Consider the following 15,208-nt stretch of genomic DNA (forward strand, 5'->3'; position numbering starts at 1 on the left):
GAAGGGTGGGTGGTAGAAATCGGAACGCAGAAGGTTTGACGCCGATGCAATTTTAAATCTACGTATTGCGATATCTCTCTCTCTCTCTCTCTCTCTCTCTCTCTCTCTCGTTCGCAACTTTTTATTCGTTACCGTAGTCAGGCTTACCTCGACACCAGGGCCCGATACGAGCACGATGTGATACGAGAAAAAATGTTACCTCAACGCGAACATCCCGAGTCTCTCGCGTCCCATTAATCTGTCCGGCCCTTCCCCATTTCGGCGTTCCGTGTCTTAGGATTGCGACACGTGGCGCGGTCCCTTCGTGACGTCGCGGCCCCCGCATAAATTATAATAAATAAAAAAAAACGGTCTCTGTAGCGAATCCATGTCGTCGATTCACATTAACCTCGCTGTTAGATATTCATTGCGGAATTATCAATCACGGAAATAGTACAGCCGCGGGGATCGTCGAGTGTGTGCCCGTATCGAGGGTTACGAAGACCTCTCCCTTGCTCCTACGTCGGAAGTAGCAAGTTGGGAATTCCGTTTTTAACCGTGTTATTCCGCGTTTGCAACTTTATTCGTTTCGTTCCCTGAAAATAAACGCGTTCTCGCGCGCGTTGCCACGTCGCCTTCTATAATCGACGCGACAGGCTAAAATTATTATACGTTATTTACGTCGACGTAACATGTAAAAGTGCATCGGTAAACACATGCATTCCCGGGCATTTTCCCGGATAGATATTTAATATTGATCTAATTATCGACAACGATAATTTTCGCTAATGCATTTCTCGCAACCGACATTTCGTCGAAATTGAGGTGACAGCAAATGCTGTCTAAATGCTCCAGATCGATAATCGCCTACAACCCGTAACAGTTTTACAAGATTGATTAAATTGGGTCAAACTAAATCAATTACATTTTAAAGTATATCTCTTTAGGGTTCCATTTTTACTCAATAAGGCAATTTAATAAGCATGAAAATCTACTTTTCCTTTACGATATTGTCTTACATCGCGTTTGTTAAAATAATACATCCGAATTTAACTAAAGATTATTATAACCAACGGCTCAACAATTACTGATATCATTTATCTGCATACAAGGTTTGTAGAAATTAGAAAAATTCACTAACAATTGATAACATTGGATCATCCTGTACAATGGTAAATTGCTGTTCAATAAATGGTATTTTTTGAAAATCAAAAGAGCACGTTTCCGATAGAATATAGGCATTTCGTTGTGTAAATTTTAAAATATCAATACTGAAGCTCTATCGGGCCAACGAACACGACGCAATCTGCGTTTCTATCATCGTTCTCGAGCAAAGTTTACGACCCCTATTGAAGCGCAGCCATGTATATCTCCGAGTATGCTTGAATGCATCACGAATACGCGATCAGCAACAATGAAAAGCCTCAGTTGACGTAAAACTTTGATGTAGCAGTTTCATTTCAATCATCGGTTTTAGTCGACGAGTGTGTTTGCTTGAACATGCGTGCTAGCGTGTAATTTTTAGCCCTAAATTCATCCGAAATGTTGGAGCACATGTACGTAACAATAGCAAACAATCGTCGAAGAAAATATTATTGAATGTAACTCAAAATTTCCTTGTGCGTTAAATAAATATATTCCTTCTATCACACATTTATCTATTAAACGTCAATTAAGATTTTATCTTTCAACTGCTGTCTATGAAAAAAAGTATACTAGTATTAGCAGTGAAGGAAAAGTGTTAAGATAATTACATGACTATAAATATATGAGATATTGAAGACTGTTGAATAAAACTCTGCTTTATTTGATAACCAAATATTAATGCGACACAGTATAAAAAAATGTTCTGAATTTTAGTAAATATTAGTTTGCATATACAACTGTGACTCCATTTATTGAAATGAAGAAAATTTTCCTTTTTTATTAATATATTTTTTTCTCAGTGGATACACATATACTAATAGAAAGGAAAATTTTCTTCATTTTAGTAAATGGAGTCACAGTTGTATGCAAACTAATATTTATTAAAATCCAGAACATTTTTTTCTCAGTTCACTTTTAAATAATTGTGTTATTTCATGTGTCTTTAATAATCTTTCTAGTCGAAAACATATTTTTACGCCTCCACGAAAAAATGAAAAACATTTTGTTTTAATCTACTAGTATTGCTCAAAGTAAATAGATTATAAATCAATCAACAATACAATACAATATCAGAATCTATTATTCTGCCACGTCCGTTTCCTACAAAAATATCCGAGAGGTCGATAGTTAAAAGCTGTTCCATGTTACTGTGTTATTGACATTCGTGCTCATCTCTATGTGTGAGAAATGAATCCGGTTGTTTTAACGTATTGCTTTATCGTCAATAGCTCTATTGTTTTTATTAATCGTATCAGATAAACAATGTATTTTTCATTGTATATCAGTATGTAGATCGCGAAACAGCCTTTTCTTCTCCTCGTGAGAATTTTGTCTAACAACAAAGAGCAGAATAGATAAAGGGCAAAGAGCGTACAAATATTCGCAGAGATGTCTGTTGTAAAAAATAACCGGCGTACACAACTCATCTGCGCAATATTACGGTTAAATTCGAGATTTACTATTTGCGGCATCTGACTCCCCTGGAGGTTCGGTAGGCGAGTATCTCATTAAAAGTTATCGAGAGCATATAAGTTTGCCTATAACGCCTATGCATTTAAAGGTTTTCCAGAACTATACAATTTACGTTATTAGTATATGCCAAACTCATTATGTCTGTAGACAATGCTTTGTCCTTGTTTTATTTATATCGCCTGCTTAACAAGTATTATAAGTATCATGTGATATCATATTTATCGCACCTGTCTACAATGAAAGATACTCCCATACGCCTCGTGTCCCTTCCTAGGGAAAATAACGTCGCAGTAATATTGTACTGCGGAAGAATTAATTAGCACGATCTAGGAGTTATCATATTTTCAGTTTCTTTGGGCAATCTATTTCCGAACGACGGACGTAAATCGCTATAATTACTTGTTCGAACGTACGACGAACCATCATTAACTTTCTACCTTTTCTACCTTCGAAACTGGTTATAAATAAATGAACTTTGAATCGATGCGACCGGAATAAAGAGAGACATGTAAATAAGAGGTCGACGTTGTCCAGCAGGTGCTAAAAATTTCGTTCCTCCATTTATCGTATCCCAAGTGTCCCAGAACTCTATTCCTGTTTTTCTCACAAATACCAGTACACACGTTTAAAAAAAGTGATAATTATTTATGCATCAACAACTTTTACGTTACAAACTATTGAGAAGTAAATGTACCTTTTTTGCTTTTAGCTTTTAATCTTTAGAGAGATAATTAAATCTTATTCAAATTTCTATTAATTACCATTTATTAAATTTTGTATCGATTAAATTTTACTTTTTTTTCCTCACTTTTTTTCTCATAAATTACAGTACACTTAATTAAATCGTGATTAAATGAGAAAAATCAGTTTAAAAAAAGCTATTATTTTTCGCATGCCTTTTCTTAAATAAAGATTATAAGGTTTGTCAATAGTACGCTAAAATAAATATTGTACGTATTACAAATATATAGAGTTTTGAAAATTCCGAATCTATCGAATGTGTTGTCGCGTTGTGTATTTTACGTCACGCACGTTAATTTGTGACGGCAAACAGCGAAGGTGTAGGCCATTAGCTAACAAAATGAAAGGGATATATCATATGCGTATATAAAACTGACGATTAATTAATGAAAACTGTGCCTGGATCTGTGTGGAAGTCAGGGTAATTTGAACGGCAGCCAATTACATGTGTCTTTCGGGGGAAGCTCAGATCGACCAACGTCATCCGCAAACACTCCCACGAAGCCGCAGCCGAGTGCCGAGTGTTATCGAGAGGCCGAGACGATCTCCCGTGCGAACGTAGGCAGGACCTTGCGACATGCGTGGCCAAACAGTGATCGAAAGAACGTGTGCGTCAGGTGATATGGCTACATGGGAGAGATAGAAACTGGGCGGATACGATTAGGTGCGCACGGCGAGGCACCCAGCCCGACGGGCTAAAACCTAGGGGTAGGGGTGGATTTTACAGGATAGCGAAGGTCGGAGCCGGGATCCCTCATTCCGGTCCTTGATTTTGCGATCTCCGCTTTAATAGAGGAGGGAAAAGGGGAGGGGGGAAGGGGTGGGTGGGTTCCTCGCCAACCGAGGAACGACCAAAACTGCAGACATTCCCCGAGATATTATTCCCAGAGACGTCATCATCTCTCTCTCTCTCTCTCTCTCTCAGCAGAGAACTGACGCTCTTTCCCTTTTGTATGCATTTTTCGTTTCGAGCTGCACAAGGGCTGAATGAAGTATACGCTCGAACGAGTCTCGAACAGTGTCAGCCCGGCGACAATGCGGCGTCACGTATATTCATGTTGACGGGTGTGTATTACGGGGAATTGTCGTATACGGGTGGCAATCGCGGACAGGATGGTGGCACTTCGTGATGGCCACATCACCTTTGACCGTATCGCGGTGAAACGTCATATGAAGTCGCAGGGTGTACGGTCGCCGGGGGTGCTTATAGGGCTCGCGACAGCATTAATCCGTTCATGGGCGCGTCGGCCGGGGTGGTGGCGAGAGACGTGGCGAGGCGAGGCGAGGCGAGGTGAGACGAGGCGAGGCGAGGCCAGGTGAGACGTATGAAGGGGGTGAAAGCCACCCCGTCGTCGTTCACCCTCTCACCCGGTGTCGGCGAAGAAGAGAGGGGTGAGCGCGCCGGGAGAATGCGCGTTGTATATAGCACCGGGTCCTCGCCGCGCAGCGTGGGAGTTAGTTCTGGTGAGGGCGCCAGGCAGCTCACTCACCGAAGTAACCCACCGTCCCAACCCTTCGATCCTCCACATCCCTCGACCTTCGACCAACAAAGCAACCATCCACGGCCGCAACCTCCTCACCATTCGATTCCGTCGTCGCTTCCCGTCGGTCGAGAGCACCTACTTCCGCGCCGTGTGGAAAAAGGGGCGAGAGTAGTCGGGCCACTCGTCGCACGACACCCTCCCGAGGATCTCCTCCAGTGTAAGCGCGTCAGCGACGGCGTTCGCGAGGAGGTGTGCAGCAGCAACGAGAAGCGGTGCTGTCGCGCGACGTGCCGAGGTCGGGTGAGCGGAAAGAGTTACGCATCGTGGGAGACGGAGAGAGCGAGAGAGGAAGAGCAGAGGAAAGGAAGAAAGAGAGGAGCAAGAGAAAGAGAGAGAGGGAGCGCTTTCTCGTCGCTCAATGGAACACCGGCGCGGCCGGTCGAGATCGTCGGCGACGTCAGCACGGGAAGTCGGGCAACCGCGGGAAACAGCCTTTAACCTTTGAAATACGCCGCGCGATTATAGTCGCAGACCAGACATCATCATAAAAGATCGGTGTTACAGGCCTAGAGAAAGAAAAGGAGAAAGGGAGAGAGAGCAAGTGAGAAAAAGAAGAAGCGGAGGTGGGAAGAAAGACGGGGAAGGGGGAGCCGTAACTGCGCTAGAACGATCGAGCCATTAGAGCAACCTGAAAGATTTGTCCCGGTGACTTCGCGGTGTGACTCCGGATCGTAATACCCTTCGGTATAACGTCAAACGCCACACGTACACGTACGCACTCCACGCACGTACGCACGTATATTCAGCGCGAACGAGCGGACGGGTGCGAGCGTACGCGCGCGCGCGCGCGCGAGACATCACACGCCCATATATGAACGGCCATACGGAAGCGGAGTGTGGCGAGCGATGAGGATGTCAGTGAATGAATCGCGCCCTGCCGTGTGTAACCGGACGACGTCGTACGTGGTATGATCCTACGAGGTGCTGCCAGGGTGCTACTGTCGAGGCGAGCATAGATCTTCTTCGTGGCGATCGCGCGACCAACGATCGAGCTATAGAGGAGGGAAGAGGGTAGCGTGATGCACGACGAACGTCGCCGGAACGGTAACTTCAGCCAGAAACCCGGGTGTCCGCTGACGAGGACGGCGGAGCAGTAAAAAATAAAACAAGAAGAGGACCGGACGCGGCGGAGGACATCCCTTTTATCCAAGGACGTGAGCGAGAGAAAGGGGATAGCGCGGGAAACAAAGGGAGGCTGGGCGAGAAACGGTAATAAAGAAAGAAGAGACGAGTGGAAGAAAGAAGAGGCAAGACAGAGGCGAGGAGAGGGTGAAGAAAAGAGAAAAAAGAAAAAAGGGAAAGAAAGAAGGAAAGAAAAAAAGAGAGAAAGAGAAGGAAAAGAGAGATTAGGTCGAGAAGCATCACGGAACGGCGCGACGCGACGCGGAGGGTCGAGGGAAGAAAAGAGGCCGAGGCGGCGGGAGATTGGAGGTCCGAAAGCTCTCGGAGGGAAAACGCACGGGCACGGCAGACGCGCGGCGGCGAGATATCGAGAAGCAAGTATAATCCACGTAATGCCCCGCGTTAACACTGCACCTCCTATCGATGAACCGTAATCTCTGTCTGTAACTCACCGGGCGTCTCTCGCGCCCGGATTGTCCTCACTCTCTCTATATATATATACATACATATATCGGTGTACCTTTTTTCTCTACCTTTTGTTCTACACATCCTGTGTACCTCTGTCGCAAAATACACGCTCGTGTTAACCGCCTACTTCCGCGTCTCGCACCGACAAACGCGCACCGCTCTCTGCCACGGCAAGCCTTTGCTTTTTGAACGTTTTTCGGGGCACCTGTTGATATGACCGACCTACATACCACACTGCTGCTATCCACATTGTATCACCCTGTCATCGTCGTACGGCCAGATCATCGGATCCGTTACTCGAACCCGATACTCGAGGATCGCGTCGCGTCCCGCGTGTCCGTCACGTTCGCGCGAGTTACGTCGCGGTCGCGGCGGACGTTCGCGGCTCATCGTATTATACGCGGTTGAATCGCTTTCGCGCGATCACGCGGGTTTTAGGACGACTCGAGGGAATTCCCGTGACCTGAATCGCTGGCGTAAGATTACTTCGATTCCTCGTTTCGTTTTCTAACGCAATCGCGCACTCTGTCGGTTTGGGCTTACCTGATAACTTGCGACGCAAAATTACATAAAGAAGTGCGTAAGAATTACTTGAGAAAAAGGTTGCGTTTTCGCGAAGGATTTTCTCTTGTCATAGATACGCGATCGAATTCAACGCAAAATATCTAAGAAATTATCGTACAAAATTCTCGTTGCATTTTTGCAATAAAATTCAGAACTGCTTGGGGCGTTTAAGTTCAACTCGTAGATTTTAGCTGAAAACGGAGTTCCGGGTTCCGGGTAAATACTTGGGTCATTAGTGGTCCGAGTGGGTATCGACATTCGAGTTCACCACCGAGTCTGAAATTAACTCCGAGGGAAACTTGGCTCAAGTAGATAAATCAGATCCTAGGGGTCTGACGTAACGCGCGAGTGCAAAGTTTAGGATTTAGAGAAACGTAAGAGCTGGAAGGTATCGCGCGTTCGGCCAACTTTTGCGTCGCGGTGGGTCGCGAATAGATCTGCGTAATGGCACGCTCCGCGAAAATGACTTCACGGCGTCACGTACGCGCGCGGCTTATCTCGCCGACGTTTGCGCGCACGATCGCGGGCTCTCTCGGGCGAAATTTAGGTAGGCGCGGTTATTTACAGGCGGACGCCTCCGGATGATCATTTACCGTAATCGCGATTGCCGCCGGGGCGTCGTGGCTCGATTTCCGCTTTGTGGAAACGAACAATATCCGGGACGTTCGTTCGATACGTGAGGAGGAAAGGGAGGCTTTAGGGACGTACGACAGAGAGGAAACGAAAAGAGAGGGTGGGCCGATTGAAAGAGCAGAGAGATAGAGGAAGAAAGAAAGAGAGAGAGATAGAGAGTGAGAGAGAGAGAAAAGCAAGAAAGGAAAGGTAAGCGGATGAGGAAACAAACGCCGAGGGAGAGGGTTGTCTCTCGGAGAGATGGTAGCTTTATTGGCGAAGCGCGAAACGATCGCGGGCGTTTAAACATGAGTGGCACCATCGATTGGTTTAAATGTTGTCCACACTCGAGCACCTTGTACGCATCTATGAGCACGCACGATGAGCACCTCCGATAACCACCTCCACACGTCGCAGCACTTCTATTGAATATATCCTGAGAAAAAAAAAATATATAACAAGTCAAAAGTAAATAAAAGAAAATTTAGAAAAATAATAATACCACCACAAATCTTTTTGTGTTCCTGGCACTCGCGGTTATAGGATATCGCACGTTATTCTCTATTAACGACCTGATTTCAGGACGGTCGGTACAGGACGTGTGCGCTTTATCACGAAGGGAAAGCCAAGGTCGCGGCTACTATCATGGACTACCGAAAGTGAAGCGTATCGATTAGAAGAGCGAGCATAACGCAATCAAATGTCGAACGTGATACACCGTGCGCTCGAGTCGGCGACTTATCCTCGATAGAGACAGAAAGAAGGAGAAAGAGAGACAGGGCGAGAGAGAAAGAGAGAGGGAAAGAGAGAAAGAGGACCGTACTTTTCGGGGTCCCCTGCGACAGAATCCGTGGTCCCAATTGGAACATGCTAGGCGGATCGCAGTCGATGCAGTTGCACGCGTAGCACACCGTTGCGTTTTCTATGCAATAATCGTCGCTGTGTCTCTCGTAACATATCGCCGCTCGTGATTTTTTATCAAGTTTATCCTTCCCTTCCTCGTCCCTTCGGTATCAATCGACCGTATCTCCCGCCCACCCTACACACGACACACAGGTACATACGTACACGCAACACAGACACACACACACACACAACACAACACATACATACGTACACCTACACATTCATACACACATATATGCACACATATAATTATACACATATATAAATATATATATAAATATATGTGTGTACATGCTCCATCCTCAACTTCCTAGTGTACCTACCGCGAGTTCAAACGAAAAGTCGGCCTAACCCAGAGTTGCTACAGACGTGCCTTTAGACTGGCAGTGAGTAGTAAGCAGCTAAAGAGAGCGAATAAGAAAACACAAAAAAGAAAAGAGCATCATTACTGTTCATATAGGTCAATTATAACACCACGCCCAGCCGTATAATCGGGTGCGTCAAAAGTGGTGGTAGAGAAGAGAGAGAAAAAGAGATATATACGTAGATATATATATAGACAGATAGAAAAAGCTAGAAGAGGTAAGAGGAAGAGAGAGCGAGAGAGAAAGAGAGTGAGAGAGAGAGAGAGAAAGAGAGCGAGAGAAGAAATAGAGAGAAAAGCAAACTTGAAAAGTTAATGATTTGTAAAATGGCAGTTTGCATGTTCTGGCTTCTCACCTACGTGGGACAGGGGCTGGACCTGGCGGTGGGCAATCGACCCGTAATCGTACAAGTACAAGGCGCACAGGGGCTCGACTATCGTCACGGAAGCGGTAGCATTAGAAAGAAGAGCGAGCTGAGCTCGGTAGGCGGCAACCTGCTGCACTTGAGGATATACCCCACCGACGGTCCCTACCGGGACGATCTGTCCAACTGGCTGGTCTTCAACGACGAGCCGCGATTATCCTCGTGGTTGCCGGCGGGCATGCTGATCGACGACATCGTCAAGGAACCGCGGGAGCTCCAGAACGTGTTCTTCGCCCTGTCGCCCGCCGTGCTGAACGTCCTCTACTCCGAGTACGTGACGTCGCAGCCGCACGCGGCCGCGACGCCGCCGCCACCGTTGTCGCAGCAGCTACCCCACGTCGCCGAGCCCTACGTTCACGACGACGGCAATCATCTGTTTGGCAACCGGCAGGCCCATCAGCGTCCGAAGAAGCGGCGCATCGGATGCCGGCACCCGCTGAGGGGCCCGCTCAGTCTACCGATCCTGGTGTGCGACGAGGCCGGCAAGAAGGCAACCACCCTTCAGGAATCTAGACAATCGAATCACGACGATCTCTACGCGGAGCAGAGATTTAACACTGCGACGAGCACGAAGACTGATCTCGCGCGTGCCGAGGGCGGCGGCGGCAACGGCGGCGGCGGCGGCACCCCGTATAACTTACCTATGAACGGCGGCTTCATGCCGAGGGCCTTCGCCTACGAGACTAGCGGAAACAAGCTACCTGGAAGCAAGCGGAACCAGATAACGATCGGACGGCGTTCGATCGACGCGCAGGGGGAGTCCCCGGGACATCAGGCTCAAGCATCCTCGGCGTCCTCGGCGCCGACCGCCGGCGCGAGCATCGCCTCGCAGCTCATGTTGAGATCAATCCGGGGAAGCATACAATACGACGTGCCGCAAATCGGTAAGTGATACGGTTATCGTCGGTATCTCGTTGTAGATACTCGTGAATAGCCCGCGAATCGGTGCGGCAGCCCGCAGCGTAGTTGATTCACGAGATTGATCGAGCGCTTCGAAAATTTTCAAGAGTTCTTAAAAATGTATTTGGGGGGAGAAATATATTATCCTTCTGATATAAAAATCTATTTTCCTGCCTCTTCTTTCCCTCTTTCTCTTCTTCTCTTCTCTTTTATCATAAATATTAAAGAACGTTTGTATTAGGTGAGGTTTTAAAACGCTCGATCAGTTTTGTGAATAGCTGTGGACAGAGAGATGACATTTCGCAAAAAATTCACTTGATTAAGCTTTTACTTTATGAATATCGACGCACGTCAAGGTATCTATCGTACGATAAATTATAGAGATACGTGTTAATCCATTTTAAATATTCCGATAACCTTAAATGCCAAATTCTCTGATGATAACGAGATGTGAGTGAATTCTTTTTCAAATATTAAAACACATTTCAACTTTGGTAAAATATAATTCTCTATCTTTTTCCCGCAATTCTTATCCAAAAAAGGTGGATTAAAATGAATAGTTTTTATTTTTGCGAAACTGGACGATGTAATAATTTATAAAATAAGAGATACATTTTTTCATTATATCACTTTTCGTTCCTCTCTCTAATATTCCATTTATTAACGTATGTCAGTCTGAATGCTGAATGGAAAGCTGAGCCGCGGGCGAACGTCACATTAGAATATTTTAATTTAAGGAACTAATCTCTATTTATTTTAAATTTTTGTCCTGCTGTGAAAATTCAAACAAATAGATAAAGATCGAAAATTGTAAATAAAAATAGCGATGGAAAACTCTTTGAAAACTCAAATACATAAAAAATTCGCAAAGTTAATTTATCTGTATTTACGTAATTTGGACAAAAAAATTTCGAAAAGAATAATTTACAAGAAATTCAAGCGACTTAAATGATATATCATCTAATTATTACCACGGGAAATGGAATTTAATCACGATATTTTAAAATTTTCAAGCGCTTACTATTGGAATTGTATAAACGTACGTTTCTCGTAAATCCCGTAAAATCTCCGTTCGTATAAAAAACAGTGGAAATTGTTCTAATTTTTTGAAATATGAGTCGAATGAGCCGCGTTACGATATGAATATACGCGGGCATGAGTTACACGAGCAGAACGGGTCTATAAATCCGAATGAAATGCGTCGCGCGCGTGAGAAATACAGACAAAGCGTTTCTGCAAATAAAGAAAAAGTGACGAAACGCTGTCGCATGAACGTGCCCGCCGTCCCTCCCAAATTTATTGATCGAGGAGAGAGCGCTGACGACGGGGGGAGGGGGAGGACGAATCCGCGCGACAAGAGGATGGCGAGGTACGAGGGTATGCCAGTAAACATCCTCTCCGGTCGTGTAGACGATATTGAGAAATCTAAAACGTGAGGAGCGTACGGAATGCGAGAGGGATCCTTTTCATTGAAAGTTTCCTTTAAAATGCCCAGAGCCACTTTGAAAAGTGAGATACGTTATATAAAAACGTAAAATGAAGTGCGTTTGTCACCGTTTTTCCAAGCGTTGTTTTATCATGTGCTGATCTGTTTCGGGTCACGATATATAAAAGCGATAGGTCACAATGTAAAATGCTACGGGCAACTATACGTTTTGCTATCGCGATTATTATCGCGAAATTTACACTCGTCGACCCATATATATATATCTCTTTCCCATCGTACATATTTGGCGTTATACGTTTTACTATCTAAGACTCGTCCTACGCGTTTCGAATGAGATCTTCGTATTAAGCGAGTAGCACACAGAGAGAACTGCGCTAACCGCATTTAGCGTGCACTCCGAGCATATTGTATATACGGGCTTTTGAAATACACCGTCATGCTGGGCAAATAACACAGAGAGAATCAGTCAACTACATTTAATACTGGAATACATGCGGCGAGAATATCAGGCGCTGAAATGTACACTTAGATATTAATACGGCACAGCTGCCGATTAACGACGATTAAATTTTACATTAATTGTCACGATTGTAGAATGGGAAAATTCGATACGGCAATTGCCCGACGACTAATCCGATTAATTGTCGTTTTAAATAATGGAAGAACCGTTTATTTTGATAAACCGCGCATGAGGGAGGCAAAAATATAGAAATACCGCTCGCAGTCATGTAGAGAAAAAAAACCGGACATTGACAAAAGTAACGAAAACAATAATCGAAATAACATAAATTTCATATAGAAACTCGAACGGTTTTTACGTTAGAAAGACGATACTAGTGTCTACTGCATTTTTCCGCGATACCTCTTTCATGTGCGATTTTTTCCAATTTGGCCGAGATATCGGGTAACGTTATAACGTTTATATATAATACCTGTACGTTCTATCTAGACCTAGACATAATGTCAGCTTCATACCAACGGATTGAAGAAGGATTTTTGCGATCCTATTTACAGAATGTCCAGTCTCCGAAGACGGAATGGAAAGATTCGCTTGCCCGACCGCAGATAGAATGGGTAGATATCATTGCATCGACGATCATGTCCTGTGCGACGGATTTATAGACTGTCCCACAGGCGAGGACGAGGACAGGCAAGCCTGCATGTTTTACAAAACTGTGAGTAAAATTATGTGACACTTTTTACCCCTTTATATATATGTATACATCTCTTTTGAATCCTGTATATGTATCTCTACACAGTCGGTATTGTTTCGTTAACACGAAAGAAATTCTGAAGAACTTGATCCATTCGACGAAAGAAAAACCGATCGAAATACGGAGCGATATACTTATTTTGCCTTAAACTTTGAGAAACATTTCGTACATTCCTTCCAGTCGACGATGTCCAAATAAATTTAGAAGGAAGTCTTTGTAGCGCGCAAGAGTTTCATTTAAATTTTCATCAGTTGGTTGAGGCTAAAAGATACGTCGTGCGGCTATATGTATTTTATATTCTATGTAAAACTCCGTTGAACTTTTAAAGTGACTTTCGTCATAATATAAAGTTCAAAAGAAAATGGAGGCGTACGCGTGTTTGCGCTAACCGTGGGTGTAATATCAAGAGCTCGGTTTTCTGACTCGCCCGGCAGCATTTTCCGGAAGAGATTCGGAGCAAAATACGGGAACACAATCTTTTTGATAATTCATACACCATCTGCCCATCTGCTTGCACATGTGGAAAATAACCTGCGATAAATTCGCGTTACCCAATTTGCCTTTCAGTGTTCCCGCGTCAAAGGGATGATATCAGCGCGGTAGGAGAAAAACGATGGAGATCTCTATATAAACAGAACTATTGATAAGATCGCTCCAGATGAAAAAAAAAACATATCTCGTTTACTTTTATAAAGTCAAGGCTCAAAATTAATGGAAAGATTATCTTGCATAATTTGTTAGAGCATATTAAAAATTATTGATCGGGCACTGATATTCGAATTTAGCGTGCCAAGTAAAGACAAATCGTACGTGAAGATCACATCTCTAATTAATAACCAAAATCGCTGTACGAGTATCGCGTATGGAAAGGGACGCGAAGCGAGAATTACGGAATTCTCATCATTTCCCTCTTCCGTGCGTAACACGTAAGTGTTTCGACAGATAATGTAATCGCATTCCGATATGTTTCAGACGAAGGCGCATCTGGACGTATTAGCGGACGCCATACTACGATGGGCGAGAGGACGCTAATTCCTTCTTTGTTGACGATGAATCTCCAAGCTGTACATAAAACCACAAGTCTGATACGTCTACTTCTTTATATATTCATCGATATCTTTTTCTCCTACATTAATCTATTTTCCGGAAACTGTTTTCTCTCTATGTTTGACGCATAGAGACGTTCATATTGAAATCAAACTCAGGGGAACGTTAAGATGAACCGTCTCTCTCTCTCTCTCTCTATCTCTACCTTTAACTTTCATTCTCTCTATCTCTCGCTCTATCTCCTTTCCCCCTTTCTCTATCCTCTCTCTCTCTCTCTCTCGCTCTACCCCTTTCTTTCTCTCCTTTTCTCTTTCCCAGAAGAGAATACGGCCGCTCGACTTAATCTCCGAGAGGACACGGCATGGTTCTAACTACATTAAAAATCGGTTAGCAAGGTCTATCGTAACCAAGTATCCTCATATAAAGTACAAATTAAGGTGTCCGAACTTTTAGGATGTTATAAATAAAGTTCGTAAGAGAGTTATGGCATTTTAACGCCGCTGTGTATGGCGCACGAAAGTACCCGACTTGGATAATTTCAGTTCTATAAGCATCTTACCAGCTAATATACCAACACACAGATGATGTATTACGATTTCATATTGAGCGATTTCCGCGAGATCGTAACTAACTCTTTAACGACTTTATTTTGGTACAATAAAGTAATTTTGAAGACTGAGAACTATTTACTTCATTCCCAGAGTAAAACACGCGGCTTCGCCGTCGCGCGCCGAACCGGTAGGAACGACACGGAACGTATCGTTTTGGCAAGGAACGGGCACGTGTACCTAGAGACTTCCTCCTAGAGTACTTCCTAAGAGATTGTAAAAGAAAAAAAAAACTGTACTCGCGTTTAATCAAACCGCTCCGCACGACGTTGACGCGTTAAAGCGAATCGTAATAATAATGAAATAATCAACGTCGATCCGGTCTTCTGATATCGCGTACCGTCACGAAGAGACGTCTCCTTCTCGCCTTGTGCACGCTCTATGTTGTCATATCGATATCTCTAAATATTTATTTCGAATTTAATGGAAAAGAATGTCCGAATAAAAAAAAAAAAAAGAAAAAAGAAAAAGCAAAAGCGAGTGCTTTCAGCGGAAGAAGGAATCCTTGTGAAGATTAATTGCGCTTCACCAAACCCGCTCCGAAACTAACGAGTTAGGAAATATTTCATATATTCACATATTGAATATTCTCCTCAACTTCGAATGTGATTGGTCAATTTCTTACAACTCACGACTACAACTTCTATG

General features: G+C 44.1%; 1 protein-coding gene across 1 annotated transcript; it reads left to right on the top strand.

Moving 5' to 3' along the window:
• Positions 1-4,778: 4,778 nt before the first annotated feature.
• On the top strand, positions 4,779-15,017 carry LOC112453889. Its single transcript, XM_025014901.1, has 3 exons — positions 4,779-10,228; positions 12,706-12,866; positions 13,878-15,017. The coding sequence occupies exons 1-3, from the start codon at positions 9,235-9,237 to the stop codon at positions 13,935-13,937; spliced, it is 1,215 nt and encodes a 404-aa protein (XP_024870669.1). The 5' UTR covers positions 4,779-9,234; the 3' UTR covers positions 13,938-15,017.
• The last annotated feature ends 191 nt before the right edge of the window (positions 15,018-15,208 follow it).

This window comes from Temnothorax curvispinosus, unplaced genomic scaffold (genome assembly GCF_003070985.1).
Source record: "Temnothorax curvispinosus isolate PA1 unplaced genomic scaffold, ASM307098v1 QBEX01004747.1, whole genome shotgun sequence".
Classification (NCBI taxonomy): Eukaryota; Metazoa; Arthropoda; class Insecta; order Hymenoptera; family Formicidae; genus Temnothorax; species Temnothorax curvispinosus.

Coding starts and splice junctions, on each gene's coding strand:
- LOC112453889 (XM_025014901.1), top strand. CDS start 9,235: ATGATTTGTAAAATGGCAGTTTGCATGTTCTGGCTTCTCACCTACGTG. Junction 10,229..12,705: donor ATACGACGTGCCGCAAATCG/GTAAGTGATACG, acceptor TCCTATTTACAG/AATGTCCAGTCTCCGAAGAC. Junction 12,867..13,877: donor CCTGCATGTTTTACAAAACT/GTGAGTAAAATT, acceptor GATATGTTTCAG/ACGAAGGCGCATCTGGACGT.